General features: G+C 36.9%; 1 protein-coding gene across 4 annotated transcripts; it reads right to left on the bottom strand.

Annotated features, from left to right (window-relative positions):
• Window positions 1-1,804: 1,804 nt before the first annotated feature.
• Window positions 1,805-22,513, bottom strand: ANKRD7 (ankyrin repeat domain 7). 4 transcript variants are annotated; one of them, XM_032305788.1, is made up of 7 exons: window positions 22,047-22,513; window positions 19,417-19,531; window positions 19,086-19,259; window positions 18,126-18,232; window positions 17,182-17,319; window positions 15,188-15,297; window positions 1,806-1,965 (listed from the first exon to the last, which is right to left on the bottom strand). In XM_032305788.1, the coding sequence occupies exons 1-7, from the start codon at window positions 22,280-22,282 to the stop codon at window positions 1,895-1,897; spliced, it is 951 nt and encodes a 316-aa protein (XP_032161679.1). In that variant the 5' UTR covers window positions 22,283-22,513; the 3' UTR covers window positions 1,806-1,894. The 4 variants fall into 4 exon arrangements, with proteins under 4 accessions (XP_032161682.1, XP_032161679.1, XP_032161680.1 ...); XM_032305789.1 differs by lacking the exon at window positions 1,806-1,965 and adding an exon at window positions 12,817-13,182 and having other exon boundaries at window positions 22,047-22,512; XM_032305790.1 differs by lacking the exon at window positions 1,806-1,965 and adding an exon at window positions 13,418-13,799 and having other exon boundaries at window positions 22,047-22,512.
• Between the last annotated feature and the right edge of the window lie 1,514 nt (window positions 22,514-24,027).

Raw genomic sequence — 24,027 nt, 5'->3', positions numbered from 1 at the left:
AAAATAATTTTCAAGAAGTCAAAATGATAGCTATATTTTTTTAGATTTTATCTGAAAAGTTGAAATTTTATTTTAAAAAGTGTTCAGATCTTTCAGCCTGACGTGAGTAAACCTTACTGTAGTTATGTAGAAAAGGACCAGAGATCCTAAAGATAAGCAGAAGTTATAGTTTTGAGGAATTTTAAAATTAAGAGTCAAGTGAGGCCAGTGTAGCATGGCAGTGAAGGGAATCACACTTAGCTTATAGTTTTAGCAAATTAATCTCCCATGTCTTGGGTGCCCCAATAAAAGTGGGACAACCCTCCTTGAGTTGTTATGAAGATTAAGATAATAAACATTTAGAACACTGCCTGGAACAAAGTAATGTTTCAATGTTGATAATAGCTAACCTATATCCCAATATTGAATGAAGGACTTGAAGGACTGTAAGTTATCTATTTTTACCTAGGAAGAGTACTCAAGAGTAATTAAGAGCATTCCTTGGGAAAGCTTTTTGATGGAATAATACTAGTAAAATTCTGTACAGACCTGTAAGTTTATTGGAAATGAGTATCTTTCCCTTGTGCAAAAGGTGATGTGAAGTTTTGAGCACTACTTTTTTTAAATGCCAGAGGCAGAGAAAGTACAGAGAAAAACAAAGTCAGTGGTTAGAAGTCATATAAAGATTAGATCTCTTTAGTGTGAAAAGATAAATGGGAAATGGGAATATGCTAAAAGTCTAAAATTGAGAATGAATAAGAACTTGCATATTTTATTTTGTGTATTAAAACTGAAGTATCCTATAAAGACTAGAAGGATCGTTTAGGGCAAATAAAATTCTACATTAGAGAATGAATAATAAATGTAAACAATTTATCAATAACAGTTCATTTCCTGAGAATTTACTATATGAAAACCTTCGCTGAGAGATGACATGACCAGTGGTAAAGCGATATTTGAAGGCAATATATAAATGTGCCCAACGGATGGCACAGTTTGCAAATGCTTCTTTGTGCAGAGATGTGGGGGAGCTGGAGGAGAATTCAAGGAAACTGACAGATTTGTGCTGGGTCTTTATGGATAGTAAGCCTTTGCATAAATGGTTGAGAAACCTTTCCACATTGGTAGACACAAAGGCAAGAACAAGCAAGATGTGTAATAATTCCTTGAGTAATAGCTGATTTATCTCTGCAGTGAGCTTCTCTGGTTAGCAAGAGTTGGCATATGTCATCAAATATTATACCTGGGAAAGTTAGGTGCTATCTGTGTAGCTCTCCTGGGAGAGGACTATTGGAAACTTAGACCTGGCATTTCTGGGATTGCACCCTAAGTATCTTTTTCCTTTGCTGGTCTTAATCTGAGAAAAGAGAAGGCAATCAAATAATTTACACTCTTGAGACCGCCACTAACAGATTTGCCTTCAAACCCTTGATGGTGAAAACAAGGTACTAATTACTATTTTAACTATCAAACATATTAGACAAACTCTAGGCCTTTGCTTGTGTTTGTTTGATTTAGTGTTTTTTTGTTTTTTTTCCCTCAGAAAAAGCAAAGACAGTTAAATCTGACTTCTTGAAGATCGAGGATCCAGGATCTTGACTGGATCCTGTCTCTTGATACTGTGGATACAAAGCTACCTTGGAGGGGGCGGCGGGGGGGTGTGTGTGGTCTGAAAGCCTGGCCAACTTGGAGTTAAATTATGGTTTAGCACATAGTGACTGTGGGATCTTATGCCAATTTAATCAAGTTCTCTAAATCACAATTTTATAATTAATAAAAAGAAGAAATTGACAGCATGGCAACTTTGCAGAGCTATTATGATTTTTATACAGAGAACACATGTTAAGCACATAATGTCTTACCTAGTCCACAGTAAAACACTGAATAAATCTTAGTTCCATTTCTCTTCATTCCCTTATTTAAGAGGTAATGAATCTGTAAAAATCCTATCTGCTAATGGGTCTTCTTCAGAACTCTCATCCATAACTAAAAAGTAAAAATGATTTTGAATCAGCAATAGGAAAATATTTAATAATATTATGAGTACAATACTCTTCAATGCTTTGCCACAAACTATCCCTTTGGAACAAAACTGGAGAATATTCCAGAGTATTAATTACACTCTTGGTGGGCAACTGATACATTAAAATTTTCCCCACCATCACAAATCATTATATGCAAGGGAGAATGTGATTTATAAAAATTTGATACAAGTTAATTATAGTTATCATAGTCCTAACCCAATAAAGTCAACAGAAATGGCATCATGAATGGAACTGGTATTACAACTGGAGAACAGCAGATTTAAATAGCACAATTTTTCTAGACCTCATCCATTAGGGGCAGTAAAGAGATAGCATACTTAGCTAATTCTTAGTTCAAGGAGGGAATATAGTTAACAACTGTTCAGTTTAGCATGAAGAACCCATCATAAGGTCTAGAGGCACTATACTTTGCCATATTAGAAACCAGGCAAGAGACAATGATCCTTGCAAAAGATTTCCAGTGTCCAGGGGAGAAGAGTACAGAAGAGACAAGTGTATTTACTTTCTATTCTCAGAGAGACAGCAGTAAACTCATGTAGTCCTAGTAATTTTATGTACCCAGTGGATAGAATCCTGCAAACATGGCTATTCTTTCCTGAAAAAATAAATGAAAAGGTCCCATGCTAAGAACTTAACTACTCTGAACTACTTGGAGGTTCTACTCAGTGAATTTAAGATCAACCATTTAGGGGTACATGGATGGCTCAGTCCATTTAAGTGTCTGACTTCATCTCCGTTCAGGTCTCAATCTCATTGCAGCAGTTTTGTTTTTGCGACATATTTTTGCACTTAAAAAAAATATTTTATTTATTTATTTATTTGACAGAGACAGCAAGAGAGGGAACACAAGCAGGGGGAGTGGGAGAGGGAGACCAGGCTTCCCTCTGAGGAGGGAGCCAGATGCAAGGCTCAGCGCCAGGACCTCAGGATCATGACTTAAGCTCAAGGCAGGTGTCTAATGACTGAGCCACCCAGGTGCCCCTATTTTTGCACTTCTATTAAAACTTCAAGTTAAGTCCAGAGATGGGATGTTTATATATTTATTCTACAAAGACAAATCTGGATGATGGTAATAAAATGTCTAGTTCTAACAAAATTAGAAAATGTTATGCACTAGATATTTATATCCCCCCAAATTGATATGTTGAGACCATAATTCCAATGTAATGGTATTTGGAGGTAGGGCCTTTAGGAGGTAATCAAGTCACAGAAAACCTCATGAATGGTATTAGTGCCCCATAAAAGGCCAAAGATTGCTAGCTAACCAGTTCTTTCAGCCATCCAAGAACACAGAAAGTAATCAAGAAGGCCCCATGAACCAGACCATGCTAGCACCCTAATCTCAGATTTACAGCCTCCAGAATTATGGGAAATAAACATTTCTTGTTTAAGCCACCTAATCTATAGTAATCTGTTATAGCCCGAAAGGATTAAGACAGTAAACCTTGACAATTAGCCAACAATTGGGAGAAAAATATTTTGTTCTAATGGGAACAACTCATTCTTTTCAACTTAACAAAAGAGAAAGGTTAATAGAGAGATTGATAATGTATCAACATATAAAAGAACTTGTGATTCTCAATAAGGAATTGCTTTTCTAACTTCTATACTGATCTGCAAAAGTAAATTAAAAATATAACTTGACATTTTTTACTGAAGTTCATATTGCTTTGTGTTTGCTTACAATCCCATGTTAAATAGACAGGTGCTTTTTATTATAAATAAATTTCTATCATTTATGACAAGAAACAATTTGTTATAAAAATAAACCCACTTATGTAATTTATAATTACATAAAAGCAAATAATACTTAATTGTTTTCTAATTTATACCGAGGCACCCTATGGATTTAGTAACTTAGTCAACTTCTGAAACTAAATAAATTACTCTTCAGACATTATTTCAGAATCTCCCAATGAACATCTTAAATAATCATAAATTGTGGAATTTTAAGAAAAACAACAAAATTTACATATTGATTTTTAAATAGCTCTTTTATTATGAAAACTTCCATTATCCTACTTTCTATGCCTTTGGCAGAATCAATAAGAGAAAATTCACTATCAGAAGATTTAACTAATATAAATTTAACTATATTTGAAATAAAGAATATTTAGATCTCCATTATTATTTTTTTCTGGGAAATCAGATGGTGATTATTATAAAGGAGAAAATGTAATAAATAACATTACTATTTTAATATTTGGATGATGTACCAAGCACATTACATAATACTCATATTTCTGATAATAGAACAGACAGAAGCTAACCCAGTTATATAAAATTGTATAAAATTATATGTAACTTCTATACACTTCAAACTTCTGAGCAACACTAACTTCATACTAGCATTTAAGTGAAAAATTATCACTGAGTGGTCCTGAATTGACAGCAGTAGAACTCATTAAATTAACCAGAGGTCACATGATAAGATCCTGAAGTCCTAAAGATTAGTCCTCCCAGTTTAGACACATGGCTATTTTTTGTCGGTCAAGTACTTTCTCTTCAGCACCTGTAAGATGTGTCTCTTGTCTGACCTTCCTAAGTCCCAAGTGGTTTTGTGGGGACTTAATGACATAACATATAGAAATATTTTGTGAGACAGTCCAGCAACAAAAGAATGTGCTCACTAACTTTATTACTGTCCTATTCTGGATACTTAATAAAACCGACTGTCTGGGGTTTTATATAGGTGCTAAGGTCCCCAAATTCTGCAGTTTTCACAAAATGTTTTAAATCCTTATATTACTTATTAGGTGGTTTATTGCTTGTGGTTTGTAATTTTACAACTTGCAATCAGCTACTATGTCACTTGTAACTAAAGTTACATATCTTATAAATAATCAGATAACAAAGTTGTGGTTGCATATAAGAAACTTTAGGGTCTCTGTTAATAGCGGCCAATCATGCTAATGGAAGATAGCTAACAGATCAAGTCAAGACTGATGTGGTAAACTATCCCCATTTTATCCACTCACTTTCCAAACCAGCAGATCTTCACGAATAATGCTCAATCTCCATGTTGATCCCCAATTGTCTTGGAGGATGGAAACTACTTTTTATACTTAGATTGTGATACATGGATGGGTTTGAAGGAAACTTCTCCAAGAGACTTAGTCCTTTAGATTGAGAGGATCCTATTGAACCTTGAAAATTATGACAGCCTCTCATAAAAGTGAGGCACAGACAGAAGTCACATGGGAGGTGGTTTTCATTACTATATCAAACTTAGGACTTGAGTAGTGGGAATCTAAGGTAAGTAGTCCCTCACTGCTCTAGAGGAGGATGACAGGAATTTTCATAGTCTGACACTGGCGGCTACAAAGGACTTAGGTCTCAAGAGACCATCTAGGAGCAAAAAAAAAAAAAAAAAAAAAAAAAAATGGAGAGAGAGAGAGACTGATAACCTTTTTGGAATACTATTTGAATCTAATTGCTTTAGCTGGCCCCTATTACTAATTCTCGAATTTCTACCCTAAGTGTCCCACTTGCCGCAGCCCTGATTTCTTAGCAAGAGCAGCAAAGGTCTCAAAAGGGAATCGAGCATGAAGGTCTGGATGATGACCTGGGCTCCACATAAAGTTCTGACTGAAATGAGGGAATGCTTTGGAAACAATACCTGAGCACTTCAGTGTGCGCTAACAGAGCTGTGCTCTAGCCCGGCTATGGCTCACTACTAGAGATCTGAGCCAGCACTTAAGAATAATTCAGCTTTGTCCTACTAATTTGAATTTTCATAATGATCAAATACTGCTTATCATTGATTTTTGGATGTGTTTCTAAAATTTCTGTTCTAGCCCAGTCATTTGTCTGTCTATTCTGCTGTCAGTAAGACAATAATTAGTGGAAATTTATAAATGTCTTTTTTCAAACCTTTTCTTAATATCATCATAAAAGTATACCAGAATAGCATCACAATTAATTCTAATTTTTAAAATCTTGATATTTTGATTTGGTTTATAGGAAACTGCTAAAATAATAAAAGTTTACATATTTTAGGTAAATGAATCTTTTTGTTCAAGAACGTGGAGCACCTTTCCACTCCAAGGTTTTTCTTGCTTTTTTTTTTTTTTTTTAAAGATTTTATTTATTTATTTGACAGAGAGAGATTACAAGTAGGCAGAGAGGCAGGCAGAGAGAAAGAGAGGAGGAAGCAGGCTCCCTGCTGAGCAGAGAGCCCAATGCGGGACTTGATCCCAGGACCCTGAGATCATAACCTGAGCCGAAGGCAGCGGCTTAACCCACTGAGCCACCCAGGTGCCCTCCAAGGTTTTTCTTAAATACTTAGTAAAGCATATAGTTTATACCTACCTGCCTACCTAAAGGATGTTGATTAAAACAACAAAGAGATCTACACACCTACTAAAATAGCCAAAACTCAGAACACTGACCTCATCAAATGCTGGTAAGGCTGTGGAGAAACAGAAACCTTCATTCATTGCCAGTGGAAAGGCAAAATGGTGCAGTGACTTTGGAAGACATTTTGTCAGCTTCTTACAAAACTAAACATACTCTTACCATGTCATCTGGTAATCACACTCCTTGGTATTTACGTAAAGGAGTTGAAAACTTATGTCCACAAAAAATTCTGTGCATGAACACTTAGAGCAGCTTTATCCATAATTACCAAAACTTGGGAGCAACCAAGATGTCCTTCAGTGGGTGAATGGATACTGTGGTATATCCAGACAATAAAATATTGTTTAGTGCTAAAAAAATGCACTATCAAGCCATGAAAAGACATGGAGGAAACGTAAATGTACATTGCTAAGTGAAAGAAGCCAATGTGAAAAGGCTACATATTATATGATTCCAGCTAGAGGTCATTCTGGAAAAGGCAAAATTGTGGAGTCAGTAAAAAGAGGTTTTCAAGGATTGGAGGGAGGATGGAATGAATGGGAGAACACAGACGGTTTTCAGGGAAACGGACCTATTTTGTAGGGTAGTGTGATGTGGATGAGTATCATTATCCAGTTGTCCAAAGCTATGGTACATACAAGACCAAGAGTAAATGTAAACTACAGATTTGGGGTGATTATTAGGTGTCAGTGTAGGTTCATCCTTGGCAACCATTGTACAGTTTTGTTGAGTTATATTGACCGTGTGGGAGGCAATGTATGTTTTGGGCCAGAGGTATACAGGAAATTTCTGTACCTTCTGCTTGATTTTGTTGTGAACACAAAAGTGCTCTAAAATATAAAATATATTTTAAAAAATCTGATCTTATCAAAAGTATTTTTACTTCAGAAATTTCTACAATATGGGAGTTCTTTTCTCTCATTACAAACTTTTCTATAATATGCTAATATTTGATCATTTAAAATGTGTATACTGAAAAAGGAAATGATTGTTTATGTACTTTTTATTACTATTTACACTTAGTTAAGCCTCTTTAAAATTGTCAGTAATATGTCCTACAATGAAAGGATCAAGATCCAGCTAAAAGATTGTTGTTGCTGTCAATGTTAAAATTTTGATTTATGAATGACTGACAAACACACTGTCTTGGATCCTATTTGAAGTTATTATTTTAAGCACTATAATACCCCACCTGCTGAGGAGCATTAGAAAGGGAAAAAAATGCCTCACTGGGAAGGCAGACAATGTCCAGCTGCACATGTAGGGGGAGTCAGGAAAAGTGCACAGGCCTTCCCAGAATGTGTGTCTACCTCTTCCCCACCGCACCCCATAGGCCTCCAATAGGCCTCACACTGTCCCTATTGTGTTTTTTAATGACTCTTACGTGAGGCTATGGCTCCCCATCTGAAGACTATAGGGCACTTACCTCATGTTCCCCACGCATCACCCCTGTGGATTTCCTGAGCTTTGTTAGTGGGACTCAGGCCCATTGCTACACACACCCAGATCCCTGCAGTCTCTGCTCTGGCTGGAAGAGGACCTGGACTGCCACTTGCCCTTCCTTTCCAAGAAAGAACAAAACCTATTTCATCGTTCTGGGGTGTGGGTAGAGGATCGCCAGAACGAATCCAAGTTTCCTGTTTCTCGCCACCTGATCCCATCCAGGAGAGCGAGGTCACAGAAGCAGTTTTTGCAGTGGTGACCCCTGGCATCAAATTTCCATTGCTTATAACCTGGCACTTTCAAGGAAGGCAGAGAAACTAACAAAACCCTTTGAAACTAAGTCTAACAACAAGGCAGCGGCTCTGGATGGGCGCTCACGGTCTAGCCTCAGAGATGCAGTGCGCAGGCGCTGGTCCAGCCCCCTTCTCCCGTCTAGGGAAATTCCCTGAGCTGCTGTGTCCTCCCCCCAGATGTGGTGGTAGTTAGCTCAGTGGTTAGGGGTGGGGGGTAGGGCATCCAGATGGGCACTAGGGCCTAAGGCCAAGCTGGCTTGCACAATACCAGGGCCCTGGCGACCTGGGGCTGCAACACCGGGAAAGCCTTGTCACCCAGAAAACTCCCTAGGCCCCCTGTAACTTTATTTTTTAATAGGTCTCTTACTTATTCTAGTAGCAGAAGCTTCACTCCTGCAGCTTACTCTACTCCCACATCTGGAAGGTGGTGGGGATTTTAATCTGGGAGCCCATGCAGCAACCCCTGTCCCTGCCATGGTTTCAGAGTGTGACAACTTGTGTCCCCAAGGGGAAATTATGAGCAGAAAGGGAATTACTCTGTGCAGATGAAAAGAAAAAAAAGCATTTCACATTCTCTCCTCCTCTACTCTTCTGGCTCTGTCTCACTCAATGAAAGCTTTAAACTTTATCCCCAATGCCAAATGAGTTCCATGAATTCAATCATAGAGTGATACTGACAAGATTTAAAGAAATTTCTCCTCATACAACTTTAAAGAACTGTTAACATCATCAACCCTCTACTTCTGTACCTAGCTTAATTACATGCAAAATGGTTTCCCCTTAAGGACATTCATTTTAAAATTTATTATTCAAAATAAATCTTTCATATAAATCTATTTAATGGGTTTCTCCTCTTATAAAATGTAATGAGATAGTCAAATAAGAAAGAGGCTTTGGTCACATATAGTTTCTGGTCTTCCACTTTTTTCAATAGTCATATCTTTTTTTCAGTCAAGTTTTGATTCAAATGGATCTTAAAACACTGAAAGACTTTGGAAAAATATTGGTAGTGTATTTTACGAAACATAAATACTTTCATACTTTGTAAACTAGTAATGTCAGTTGTAGAACTATCTCCAATGGACATAATTCTAAAGAAGAAAATACTGATAGCAAGGTGAGATTTTCAGTCTTTAATGATGGAAAAAAATGGGGGGGGGGAATGTAATACCTTACAATAAGGGATTGTGTGAGTAACATAGTGAATTAAGGAGTATCATGTAGCTAATCAATACAATTTATATCAAAGATACATGAGTCCAAGGATGCTGAAGTAGTATAAATGTAGTATAAAGGAGAAAAGATCTGCCTCATGAGAACAATCTTGGGAAGTGATTAGTATGTCTTCTTTATATTACAGTGAAGGAACTGAGGTTAGAGTTAAGAAGCTTGAACATTCTTCCACTTTTAAGTGATTAGGTAGGACTTTGAGTCTACTATCTATCTTTTCCACTCTGTTACTAGAGTTAAGAAGCTTGAGTTAAGAAACTTGAACATTCTTCCACTTTTAAGTGATTAGGTAGGACTTTGAGTCTACTATCTATCTTTTCCACTCTGTTACTAAAGCATCAATGGAAATAGTAAATATATACATGAAATACAGAAATTGGCAAATGTCTTTCTTACAATCATAATAAAAACTCTCTTTGATTAAGCACTTACATTTTGTCAAGGCTTAAAACTCAGAACACTGCCAATTTCCCACTATTTCACTCCTCCCTCTTTTTGCTTCCAATTCAACACCAACCAGAGAAAGCCAAATATGCTCTTCACATCAATCACATAAGATGCAACACTTCTAATTAGCCAATCTCCAGCTTCTTCATGCCAACCAACCCCAATCAGACTTCGAGCATGAAGTCTTCCATTTTTTTCAATAATAGAGGTTTCCCACTTTCCTGCTTTCCTTTGAGGCTCTGTCATATGTAAGTGATGATGGTTGACTCCTTGCTGCAAACTCTGAATAGCTTCTATTTATTCTCATTTGGGTTATCTTTATTTCCAGTTTTCTCAGACCATCCAGCAAGATTTACATCACCAGCATATGATTTACAACACCTATCTCTGCAGATCCCAACCTTAACTAGGCACAGGTCCTGTGGAGACTCTTCTGCCTTGCTTTTAGTGGCTTATTGTGTCCTTGTTAACACAGAAAATCCTCACGGTCTGAACGCTGCTCTCTGCCTATTGAGTTCCTGGGCTACTTACTCTCATCTTGGTAATAAAATAAGATGAACTTTTTGGTTTCCCAGTGCATATAAAAGTTATGTTTGCACTGTACTGTAGTCTATTAAGTGTGCATTAGCATTGTATAAAAAATATAATGTACATACCTTAATTAAAGGTAACAGAGTGGAAAAGATACAGTAGACTCAAAGTCCTACCTAGCCACTTAAAAGTGGAAGAATGTTCAAGCTTCTTAACTATATAACCTCAGTTCCTTCACTGTAATATAAAGAAAATATTCTAAACACTTCTGGCTAAAAAGATGCTAACCATCATCTGGGCTTTCATTGAGTCACAATCTTTTTGCTGGTAGAGGGTCTTGCCTCAATGCTGATGGCTCCTGACTGACTAGGGTGGTGGTTGCTGACGGGCAGGGTGGCTATGGCAATTTCTTAAAAGAAGACAACAATGAAGTTTGCCGCATCAATGGACCCCTTTGCAAATGATTTCTCTGTAGCACATGATGCTGTCTCATAGCACTTTACCCACTGTAGAACTTCTTTCAAAATTATAATCAGTCCTCTCAAAACCTGCTGTTGCTTTATCAACTAAGTTTGCATCATATTCTAAATCCTTTTTCATCATCTCAATAATCTTCATAACATCTTCACCAGCAGTAAATTTCATCTCAAAGGTCCATTTTCTTTGCTCAACCATAAGAAGCAACTACTCACCCATTAAAGTACTTCATGAGATTCTAGCAGTTCAGTTATATCTTCAGCCCCCACTTCTTATTCAAGTTCTCTATTTCTACCACATCTGCAGTTACTTCCTTCAATGAAGTCTTTAACCCTTCTCCTCCAAGCCATCCACGAGGATTGGAATCAACTCTTCCAAACTTCTGTTAATGTTGATTTTTTGACCTCTTCCCATGAATCACAGATGTTCTTAATGACATCTGAAATGGTGAATCTTTTCCAGAAGGTTTTCAATTTACTTTGCTCAGATCCATTAGACAAATCACTATCTATGACAGCTCTGTCCTTACAAAATGGTACAAAAATGTATTTATTAAATAATAAGACTTGAAAGTCAAAGTTACTCCCTGAGCCATGAGCTGCAGAATGGATGTTGTATAAGCACGAAAATAGGCATTGATATCCTTGCACATTTCCATCGGTGCTCTTGGGTAACCAGGTGCATTGTCAATGAGCAGTCACATCTTGAAAGGAATCTTTTTGTCTGTAGTGGGCTTAAAATTTTTCAGCAAACCATGCTGTAAAAAGATGTGCTGTCATTTAGTCCTCCTTGTTCCATGTATAATGCACAGCCAGAGTAGATACTGCATTATTCTTAGAGACCCTACAATATTTGGAATAGTAAATGAGCAATGGTTTCTTTTTAAAGTCGCCAGCATTAGCCTTTAATAAGAGAGTCAGCCTATCTTTCAAAGTTTTGAAGCCAGGCGTTGACTTCTCTTTAGCTATGAAAATACTAGATGGCATCTTCTTCCAATATAAAGCTGTTCTGTATACATTGAAAATCTGTTGTTTAGTGTAGCCACTTCATTAATTATCTTAATTATTATTAATTATCATTAGCTAGATCTGAGAGTTAAAGCCTTGTTCTGGATTAGGCTTTGATTTAAAGGAATGCTGTACCTGATGACCTTCTATCCAGACTACCAAAACTGTCTCCACATCAGCAATAAGGTTGTTTTGCTTCTTATCATTCATATGTTCACTGGAGAAGCACTTTTAATTTTCTTCAAGAACTCGTCGTTTTCATTCACTACTTGGCCAACTATTTGGCATAAGAGGCCTAACTTGCAGCCTACCTCAGCTTTTAACATGCCTTCCTCACAAAGCATAATCATTTCTAGCTTTTGATTTAAAGTGAAAGACTTGAAACTCTTCCTTTCACTTGATTACTTCAGAGTCTGTTATACAGTTATTAATTGTCTTAACATCAATACTTTTGGTCTCGGAGAATAAGGAGGCCCGAGGAGACGGGGAGAGAGAAGGAACAGCAAATTGGGAGTAGTCAGAACACAAACAGTGATCAATCAAGTTTGCTGTCTGATATGGGTGTGGTTCATGGCATCAAAAGACAATTATAATAGTAACATCAAAGATCACTGATCCCATCACCATAATATATAATAATAACGAAAAAGTTTAAAATATTGTGAGAGGGGGCGCCTGGGTGGCTCAGTGGGTTAAGCCGCTGCCTTCGGCTCGGGTCATGATCTCAGGGTCCTGGGATCGAGTCCCGCATCGGGCTCTCTGCTCAGCAGGGAGTCTGCTTCCTTCTCTCTCTCTCTCTGCCTGCCTCTCAGTGTACTTGTGATTTCTCTCTGTCAAATAAATAAATAAAATCTTAAAAAAAAATATTGTGAGAATTATCAAAAAGTGACATAGAGACATGAAGTGAGCAAATGCAGTGAGAAAAATGGTGCTAACAGACTTGCCTGATGCAGTTACCACAAACCTTCGACTTGTGGGAAAAAAAAAAAAAAGAAATCTCCAAAGTGCAATGAAATGAGGTATGACTGTATTTGGCAAATGAATATTTACTATCACCAGATATTTTGCAAGTGATGAGGATTTAACTACGAACAAAAGCTCAAGCTCTTATGCATCTTGCAATTCAAAAGGCAATGGGGGGAGGAGTAGATAACAAAGCACTGTAAGCGACAGAATGGAAGGGCAGCCAGACAAGTCTTCACTGATGTGCCTTATGAAGGGAGGAAGTGTTCCAGGATACAATGAGAGGAAGTGTCTTCCAGGGAATCATCTTTAAGCTAGATCGTCCTGGATGTGCTCAAGATATAGCAAAGAGCATAGTGAAAACTATGTGCTCTGTATTTTGTTTTTAAATGCAAAATTGCAAATTCCCTTTGAGGAAAAAAAAAAAAAAAGTTAAGCAGATTTTAAAAGGTTACAAAAACAGGCCAGAAATTTAACAGATGTTTTGTTTGGGTTATGAGACTATGAGTGATACCTTCTTTCCTTTTTTCTTTTCTGTAATACCCAAATTTTCTTAAACTGTATTACTATAGTACTTCTCCAAAAGAAAAATGGTTTTGTCAATGAAAGTACTTGCAAATAAAAGAGAATTTCCATTTACATGGGGTTACTTATAATGTTTTTCTCTATTTATAGCTGACATGTTAATATTTTTACTTTATTTAAATGCTCTAATGTATGCCTAGCACACTATGTTTCAAAGTTTACACTTACGAATACCCCATTCAAAATTCTGACTAAAAAGACTTCTGCTGACTATAAACTGAACACAAACTGTATCCTTCCAACTGATAGCTCATGATATAGATGTTTGTCTTTTGAAATCTCTTCACATCTTCTAAGGTGAAAATTGCTCTCCATTAACAAACTTTTCTTCAAACGAGTAGTCAGTGAAATGCTGTGACATTTCATTTAATTGCTCTTTCAAAACAGACTTTTCTAATGCAAGGCAGCAGCAAAGGACTTGTAGAAATGAGGTTATATGTCTAGAAAACAAATATTTGTAATGTCTTCATTTGTGTTCAAATATTTTCACTCCAGGTCTATTTCTTAAATTCTATACCTGAGCTACAAAACCATTAGAATTTAGCATCAATATATCTATATCTTAATGGTCATTTTAAAAAATGAATAATTAAATTATCCCCTTGGAATCTGACAGAAAAGCAACCTTTGATGTTCACCATCTTTTGCAATGTGTTTGGATAATTTTCTTGACCTGATATTTCTAATATGGTTCAAAACACACAAAGCTTAACCTTTCATTAAAAACAGCAACATATATTGCCACGGGTAAAAGGAATGGAGGTGTTTTAATTGTTTAACCTCAGGAAATACGCAAAATATATGAGTGATATTTTTAATTTTCTACTGCTTTATTTCCCTAAAGAACTGAAGTATAAATCACAGAAGTTCTTTACTTCTTATAGTTGCATGAACATTATTAGAGAGAGAGAGAGAGAGAGATGGTGAGAGAGATGGTAGGAGAGGAACATATAAGGATGAAGAACAAGAGTCCAAACAACAAAATTTCTTGAGTGTGTAAGATTAAGTTACAAAGGAAAATTCAGGTAAATTCTCTCTTAAATTCACTCACCTTGAAGCAATAGGACCAAACACTATTCTAAGTATGATAATGATAGATTTGAGGGAATGAAGGAAGAGTGAATAGTTGTGACAGTCATATGATCTCCTATTGCCATCAGGCTCCCTGTCTTTTTTTTTTTTTTTTTCTTTTTTCATTATAGTTGAAGGGTAGTGGAGGAGTGTGTATTTGCTGGTGTATTCACAGACTATAACTGTAAAAATTTTTGTGTCATCCAACTAAAAAAAGTCAATGTAACATATACACACCAAAAAACAAATAAACAAAATGCTGTTTTAAAGACCTAAATAACTGTTTGGTTTTTTTGAAAATAAGCACCAGAATTTATTATAATAGATGCACAGTATTTTTAATTCACAGATATTACTACCTAATTTTAAGTTTTATGTAATGATTAAGTATATATTATATTAACAACGATCAAATGTACTTATCTGAAGTATTTTCAGAATAAAATTAAAATTTACTAATAGCTTTATATTTATTAAAAATTTTGTTTTTTATAACTAGTAATTATTATAACTAGTCATATTTTGTTTTTTATAAATAGACTATGGATAAAAATTATCTTAAACATTCAGTATCTCTTTACATGTTCAGTCAACACAATGTCAATATGTTTTAATTACAAAGGACAGTTCTTAAAAATATTTAGCATTTCAAAATTAGAGAAAATTTCTATTTCAAATTTAAATACTATTTGAGAAAACTGAGTCTCTTACTAAAAGCAAACCATTAAAACTATTTGTTTAGTTTGTATCTTCTTACCTTCCTTCAGTTCTTCTGTATCAGATTCATTACCCAAGGCTGTATCTTCAGAATTAGACATCTGTTCAACTTTATTCTCCCTTCCATAATTGGCAATTAATTGATGATATCTATCCATAAATTAAGGATTTGTAAATAATCAATTCATAATAATCATTAGATCAAAACCTTAGATGTTAACTAAAGCCTTTCTTATTGACCTCAAGCCTCCTTTCAAGCCAATTCCATTAACAGATACCATTTTTACTTCACATTCTCCCATTCTCTAGTACTTTTTCCCTGCTATCACAAATAAACTATTAGCAAGGTAGAAAAAATAGCTTTAGGTTATTGTTGGTATACTAGGTTGCTAGGGTTGCCATCATAAAATACCACAGACCGGGGGGGCTCAAACAACAGACATTTTCTCACAGTTCTGGAAGCTGGAAATCCAAGATCAAAGTGCCAGAAGGGCTGATTTCCTCTGAGGGCTGTAAAGGGAGGATCTGTTCCCGGCCTCTCTCCTTGGCTAGCAGATGACTGTGCTTTGCTGACTCTTCACCTTAAAGTTGCCCCTCTAGGCAACAAGGACTATTGGTGTCTCTATGTCCTAATCTCCTTTTCTTACAAAAATACCAGTCAAACTCAATTAGGACCCACTCTACTGCACAGTCATTTTACCTTAACATCACTTTCAAAGCCCTCTCTCCAAATACCATCATCTAAATTCTGAAGTGCTGGGGAGTTAACACGTGATTTTGAAGAGGGAAGAACGGGACACAATTCATAACACTTGGGCTTAATGTGCAGGGGGAGGGGCAGAAGGAGAGTGAGAGAATCTCAAGCAGACTCTCCTCTGAGGGTGGAGCCTGACAGGGACTTGATTCCAGGACCCTGAGGATCATGATCTGAGCTGAAATCAAGAGTCAGCTGGTTAATCAACTGAATCACCCTGGTGCCCCCATATCCAAACTTTTTAAATGATAAGGAAAATTCCCTAATTAAAAGAAACAGATTCTTTTTATAAAATGAAGAAGCCCTTCATAACATAGATAGTATCAGTAATTTATCTCTTTAAATTTTTATAACATGGTTTGCTTAAACTAAGGTAAATCAAGGTACATATGTCCAGTATTGCAAAGAAAATACTGTATTCCATTATGGTTTATAAATTTAGTGGGTTATGAATCCCTGAGTTTATAAAGTTCAGTTTAGACATTAAAAATAAACATCTGAATGTATATATAAAAATTACTTCTCTCCTCTTGCTCTTTTTTTCTCTCCTCCCACTCCTGTGATGTTCACATGGACTTCATGATTAAAAGATATTACTAAAATGTAAATAAAGTAGATGGAAGAACAAGAAAACAATAAACTAGGAAAAATACCTATGTATAATTTAAATTTTACCCTAAAATGAACTTATAAGGAAAATACCTTTAACTTCATTAGATATATACAAATTTCTGTTCATTTCATCTCACTTTCTCATTGACTATTACAGTTAGAAATGCGTATTTATACATGAAAAGTTTTGACTTTTGGGTTAATGAGAATATGCTTAAGAATTCTGAAAACTTATCAAACTAAAGTTAGCTAACAAAAAATAAAATTATTTTGAATAATAATATTCAAAGGTTGAATTTTTATGTTACTCATGTATAAAAACAATCAAAAAGGCTTCATAGATGAATCATCTTTTGCCCAATGTTACTACTCAGAGGTTTTATTATTGGCTATACCACTATTTCCTGAAATTACCATGCTGACATACTTCAAATTTGCATGCCACTGGGGGTTAATCCACAGACTTAGGCTGTCCGCAGTTCTTAGACTGACTGGACCCTACAAACAGATGAAATCAAGGATCCCTGGATCCCTGTGGCAAGAATTCATAATATGGTTACCCCTATGCAGCGCTTTGTATCTTACCAGCTTTTCCCTTTGGGGGCTCATGGTTCTTTCTTTATGAGCAAATCCCATTCAATTGTTAAAAGATATACAGTATCACTTACACAGTAAAACCATTAAAAGAAGCATATTCCTCAGCTGTGAATCCATAAATATCTTGGCAAAACAGGTCCACTTCTTGCTGCAGAAGAAGACTGACTAAATCTGTTGGTTCATCGCTTAGAGCAATCATAAGGGCTGTTCTGGAGAAGAGAGATACATAAACATGTTATTTATGGATCTTAGACATGTCTTGTGCTTTTTTTGAAAAGTTAAGTCTTCCAAATTTACTGTTCAAAAGTAGACTATCAGGGAAAGAGGGCAAGAACGCAAAAAGGGGGCAGATCTGCTCAAAATGATATACCAATCACATTATATCAGAGTCTAAAATTAAGAGTCTCTGGGAAGCAACTAGCTCAAAGGTTTTTGTCGTTGTTTTTAAGATTTTATGTATTCATTTGACAGAGAGTAATATATAGAGAGAAAGCACAAGCAGGGGGAGTGGCAGGCAGAGGGGGAGAGAGAGAGAGAGCAGGGAGCCTGATGTGGGGCTTAATCCCAGGACCTGGGATCATGCCCTGAGCTGAAGGCAGACACTTAACCAACTGAGCCACCCAGGTGCTCTAGCTCAATGGTTTTTTTAATCCTTTCTCCCTGGAATCCTAGTGTTTTCGAGATGTTTCAAAATACTAGGGAGAGGCATGTCTGGAGCTCTGGGTATCTACCCCCAATTAACTACAGCATCTAGGATTTAGAGACTGGGTTTCTATGTAAGATTCTTAATTACAAATGATAATAATAATAATAATAACCTATCGATCTAGCCCAAAAGTTTGATTTTACAGAAAAACAGACCCTGGGACTCTAGGTAATTTGTCCAAATTATATGGCCAGATCTTTTAAAGTATCACAAAATGTATACACACGCATACATAAACACATACATACATATATATATTGTCTTGTTAGGTAGCTATAGTTGTATGGTCTTATTTAGTATTCATTATACCTTTGATTCTTATCTGAAGCATTCACATCTGCCCCTCTCTTCAGAAGATATTCTACCATTTTTGCATTATTTTCAGTAATGGCAAGTAATAGTGGAGTATACCCATCCTGAAAAAATTATTTCAAAATGATTATTTAAAATATACAAGCATTATATGCCTTTTAGATTTAAGTTCAATTTAAGAGAAAATGCGTTAATAAGAAACCTCTGAATATACTCTTCGATTTAAAAAAAATATGATTTCAGAGACTAAGAAAATAAATTGGAAATCCGTCATTCAAATATAAAATTCAAGTTTTTACTTTAGGCCTAATCCAAATTGTGGGGAAGAGCAGCCTGGGGGATTTAAGTGAAGAGCATCTAGCATTTAATGTAAGTATCACAAACTGTCAATTCACATTTCAGAATGTTGTTGTTATTGAGATTCTATAGGCCTCCAAGGCTGACACTTATTTGGGGCTGTCATAGAGACAAAATCAGTGAACTTGAGTGTGAAGAAGCTTAAAAAAACCAAAAACAAAACCCAAGAAACCCATCATCTCGATAGGAGAGATGGATTACTTTTAGTACAGTAAGTGATTTTTCTAATTTAACCTTATTATCATTATCCATTAGTATATAAATAAGACAGGCAAAAATAGGCTTATGATTTTTAACCAGTATAAACTTACAGGGAAATCAGGTATTTCTCATTTGATATACACCTCTGAAGAGTTATCATTGTTAAATATAGTATTGTTTTAGAGGTCAGTGTTATAGTTTGAAGCAAAATGAACCAAGATTTTTTAAAAAGGAAAACCTTATCAGTGTTTGATAATCTCATTTTTCTTCTCCTTTCCCCCAGTTTCATTTTGGAAAATTCACACTTCATATAACATGGGTTTCAACATATGAATGATCTGCCAATACATACCTTCTTCCATTGCTTTCTATAACATAAAGTAATTTTTGATAGACTACCTTATTTTGATCTTCAAGATTAGCTTTGTATTCAAGCAATTTTTCAACTAATGAGATACTTTGGCCACAGACAGCATAATGGAGAGCAGTATTGCCATCTAAATCCACCAGATTTGGATCTGCACCATGGCCTAGAAGAATAGTAGTACAATCCTCCTTGGCACACTGTACTGCCTGTCAATACAACAAGAACAGACAAGTAACCAACTTACTACTCAGGATGTGTTACATTAAATTAACATTTACTACTATGATTTAAACTATGAAACCCAACAAAAGTGAACTAGAAGAACTCAGATGCATTCCAATTGAAAAGGAAAAATGAACACACCTTAGTCAATGGAGACCGGTTTTCCCTATCGCAGACATTTATTTTGCACTGTTTCTCAATTAAGAGAGATACAATATTTGAATGTCCATTAGCACAGGCCAGGTGCAAAGGTGTTCTATATCAATATAACAAAACACAGAGTTAGAGGTAAGTCTTAATTTGGGAAGTTATGATACTCAAGAACTTGTCAGATCATATATTGTTGATAGTTCCTTCATGTACTTATTGATCTTTATATACAAGTCACATTAATTATAATTGCTTTCTACTGAATTAAAAAGGCCATGCAAATGCCTTTAAGATCAAATATTTAACTGGTTTCACGTTAAGGACAGTTTACAATGAGTTAAAAATATGTACATATGTATGTGTGCATTGCAGTCATCAACAAATACCTAGGAAGCATTTACTATGGCCAGGCAGGGTTCTAGATGATGGGGATGGGGCCGCAAACAAAATGGGACAGAAATACCTGCTCTTATGGATCACACATGCTAGTGGAAGAAGTAAACAAAAAACATAAAATAGAAAGCATGCCAGACAGTATTAAGTGCTAACAGGAAAATTAGGCAGGGAAGATAGGAAATGTCAGCAAACAAAGAACTGCTGTTGTATGAAGGGGAGACAAGGAAGCCTTCGCTGATAAGGTGATAATTAAATAAGCCCGGAAGGGAGTGAGAGAGGAAGCCATGTGGATATTTGGGGGAAAAGCACTTCAGGCAAAGGAAACAGCAGGTCCAAAGGCCCTAAGTACATTTCCGGCATTTCTGTGGAACACTAAGGCGGCCAGGGAAGCTGGAGATGAATGAAAGGGAGGGTTGTAGAACAGAAGATCAGCGAGATAACAGAGTAGGGGTACGTGTCATGTAAGTCTGAATGAGCCATTGAAAGGATCTTGGCCTTAACCCTTAAAACGATGGAAAGCCAGTGGAAGTTGTTAAGGCAAGGAATGACTCTTTTCACATACATTTTACAGGATCTTTCTGGCTACTGTATTGAGGATAAACTGAAAAGGTTTAAAGACAGAAAACTAGTTAGGAGGCCACTGCAGCAATTTTGGTTAAGGTATGATAGCAATTTTGACTAGAACGGTAACTGTGAAGATGGCAAGAAATAGTTGGATTTTAGCGATGTTCTGAAGGTGGAGCTAACAAGGTCAGATGGGTAATACGAAAGAAAGAGAGGAGTCCAGAATGACGCTAGGGTTTCTAACAACTGAAAGAATTTGGTATTTCTAGAAAGAGAGATGGAAGTCTGAAGAGGAAAAATGGGAGCAGAGTTTGGGGATGTTTGAGATGTCTACAGAGGGATGTGATTATAAAGCAAGTGGCTCTCACGAGCCAATTGTTAAAATTTCAGAAAATATTCAAGCCAAATAACATCACATTGGTAGCTTAAAATTGGGGCTTCTCCTCCCTTTGCTTCACTCCCACACTCAACTAAGAGCCTGCTATTAACATTTACCAGCAGACCACAGTCTATCAGATAGCCACGTTGAAGTGTAGGTATTTATATAACGAGTCTAGAGTTTAGGAGAGCGTTCTGGCCAGAGATAAAATATTGGAAGGCACTAGAATATAAACATTTAAAGATAATCTCTCTTCATCAGGCAAGTGAAGGTTAAGACACAGAATCATTTCAAGTTCTGAGCCCTCATATATTTATCAGACAGGAAGAGGAAAAGAAATCAGCAAAGGAATCTGGAAGGAAGTACCCACAGAAGTAGAAGTGCCAGGTAAACCAAGCGCCCTGAAAGACAAGACACTATTTCAAATACTACTGACAGGGCAAGTAAGATATTTCGCTGAGATGCCAGCCAGGTAAGACTGAGAATTAACCACTAAATGAAGTCATGTCAAGGTTACCCATGACCCTGTAATATAATTCAATGGAGTGGTGTAGGATAAAAATTGGATAAATTTAGATAACTCTGTTTTTGTCAGAGGGAAGGACATAAAACTATTGGCAAACTGACATAAACCTTCTTTATAATGACAGCTTCCAGTTATCCAATTATGAGGAAAAATGATGTTTTTCATACCGTATGACTTGAAAACTGCCCCCCCAAATTTTAAGATAGCCATAGTCAGTACATATTTTCTATTATTAATGCCAAACGTGTAACTTCTTTTTTTTAATATATAAAATTAATTTTATTTTTGCAGTAAGTGGTTGTGATGGGATTTTTGAAGATACTCTGCATTTGGAAAAAATAAATAAATAAACCATAGAAGAACCACATTTAAAAAGTCATTGTTTTGTTGTCTCTGTGTCTCAAAATCTTACAACCATACATACATCAAATTAAAAAACAGTAGTTTGGGTAAAGGGTGAAGTACCAGGTGGAGATTAATGCAATGGGAGGAGTGGAGGGAATCAAGGATGACAAAAATAACCTCAAATATCCAGGTAAGCACTTTAAGAAATAACAAACTGGGGGGAGGGGGAAGAGAAAGAAATAATAAGCTGGCATTTGGGAGTGCGACCTTCTGGCAATGGTTGTCAGACGTCTCCACTATGGGAAACCTGGAGAGACAACCGATGAAGTAGGCCAGACAAGTCCTGCTCCTGATTCCATGACCCAGGGGAGCCGGCTTCCTCTCCACACTGCCCTACGTCAGTCTGGTCACCTGTATTCTCTGTCCCGTATATTCACATCATGTTTCTTCAGCTGAAGGTACTTCTTCACCTTCTCCAAATCCCCAACGGAGGCAGCTTTGTGAAGTTTCTTTAAGTCCTTATCTCGAAGGTTGTAGCCTGGCTGGGTGAGGTGACGAGTACCGGTCCTGGCCCGGCCTACGGGCAGGTCTGAGGAGGGGCTCACCGGCTCATCCTTCCGTCTCCAGAAAGTGAAAAACTTCTTCATGGCGGCACAGGAGGCAAGTTCTTCTGTTGGATCAGGATGTCCCTGCAGCTCCCAAAGGTCCCACCTGCCCCTTGGGCCTGGCCCTTCCCTACCTCCCCACCCCCTCACCCTCTCACTTCCCCCACCCAACCTCCAACCAGGCTTGAAGCCGTCTCTGGACAGGTCTTCACCCCAGATTCCAAGCTAGTCAGAGACCGGAAGTGAGTCAGTGACAGGAAGTGATCAAAGACAAGAACCAGATTGAACCACTTGCCTGAGGCAACACACCACCTCAGTTGCCTGGCAACGCCCAGAGCCTAGAGCAGCAGCACCCAGCCCCCGCACGGGGGTGGGGGTGGGGGTGGGGGTGGGTGTGGGTGTGGGGGTGGGGGTGGGGGTGGGTGTGGGTGTGGGGGTGGGGGTGGGGGGTGGACTCAGTACTGAAGCGTCCAGACCCAGATTCTCAGTTAAGATCTTTGACTGACTGCTATACAATCTTACTGGTAGATCAAGAGCCTTTTGGTAGAAACCTACCTACTTTCTTACAAATAACCCCTTCTCCTTCAAGGATACACCTAATGACTTGAACTCTTGAAAACAAGATTACCTTCCTTGTGGTAGGGGTGGATCTTCTCCAGGGATCATGCCCTCCAGTATAGGTAATCACTCACCCCCCAGCATGGTTCACAAGATGTAACACATCTTTAACAATAACTGAGATCCCTCTATAATCTCAATTACAAATTTAGTTTTGAATGCTACCTCTCACATTCCAGCTTGCTTTCTCATGTCAGAAAATTCCCAAAAGCCTTCCAATTCATTGCACCTACAGTCCATTAATTCTACCAGCTTTCAATGACCTTGACCACCCAACTCTGTGTCCAAATTTCTCTGCTTAACTAGATTAAATTCCATGGTTGTTCATCATCATCACTCCCTTTCACATACCTTCAGTGTCTGAGCTCAATCTTTTTCTTACTTTCTGCCTAAACCTCAGTCCTAGTTAAATCTAAAACTCCCATCTAAAATGGTCTGTCCTGGGCCACTGTGACTAAAGGAAAGAACAAAGCCATGCTGTCCTCACTTTTAGTTCATGAAAATTCACCTTAAGTAGATTGGTATGCTTTCCAGCAATCCTCAGATAGTTCCCTGATCCACCCACATTCACACTTTCCTTGACCATTTCATATCTTCTCTCCAAACACATTCTTGGCTAATGACTTGGTTTCTTGATCCACTGAGAAAAGAGAATTAGTTGGAAAAGAAATTATGTAGGCTCCCCGGACATCTATCCACTAGCCTATCCTTTCCACAGAAATATTTTACCTTCTCTTCTTTTCCTATTGACATATCAATATATATTGATATATCCATGTTTTTAGCGAAGGTCAATGCTTCTTTTGTGGACTAGACCCCATCTGCTATAGCCTATCCATGAACATTGTTTCAGCAATCTTTTGCTTTCTCATGTGTCTATAAAGTTTGTCTCTCTGTTAACTAATTCTTATTAACATAAACATACACTATAATTTGTCTAACCTACAAACCAACAAACTGATCATATCTCTCTCTAACCATCCATTGTCTCATTTCTCTCCTCTCTATCATTTTTCTTCCTCTGTTCTCAAAGCAATTCCTATCATTACCTATTTTTTATTGAAGAATAATTGACATATAACATGATATCAATGTCAGATATACAACATTGTGATTCGATAATCGAATATACAGCAAAATGATAACCACACTAAGTCTACTTACCATCT

The sequence above is a fragment of the Mustela erminea genome, chromosome 11 (genome assembly GCF_009829155.1).
Source record: "Mustela erminea isolate mMusErm1 chromosome 11, mMusErm1.Pri, whole genome shotgun sequence".
Taxonomy (NCBI): Eukaryota; Metazoa; Chordata; class Mammalia; order Carnivora; family Mustelidae; genus Mustela; species Mustela erminea.
The sequence above is the reverse complement of the archived record's forward strand: the minus strand, read 5'-3'. Positions and strand labels throughout refer to the sequence as shown.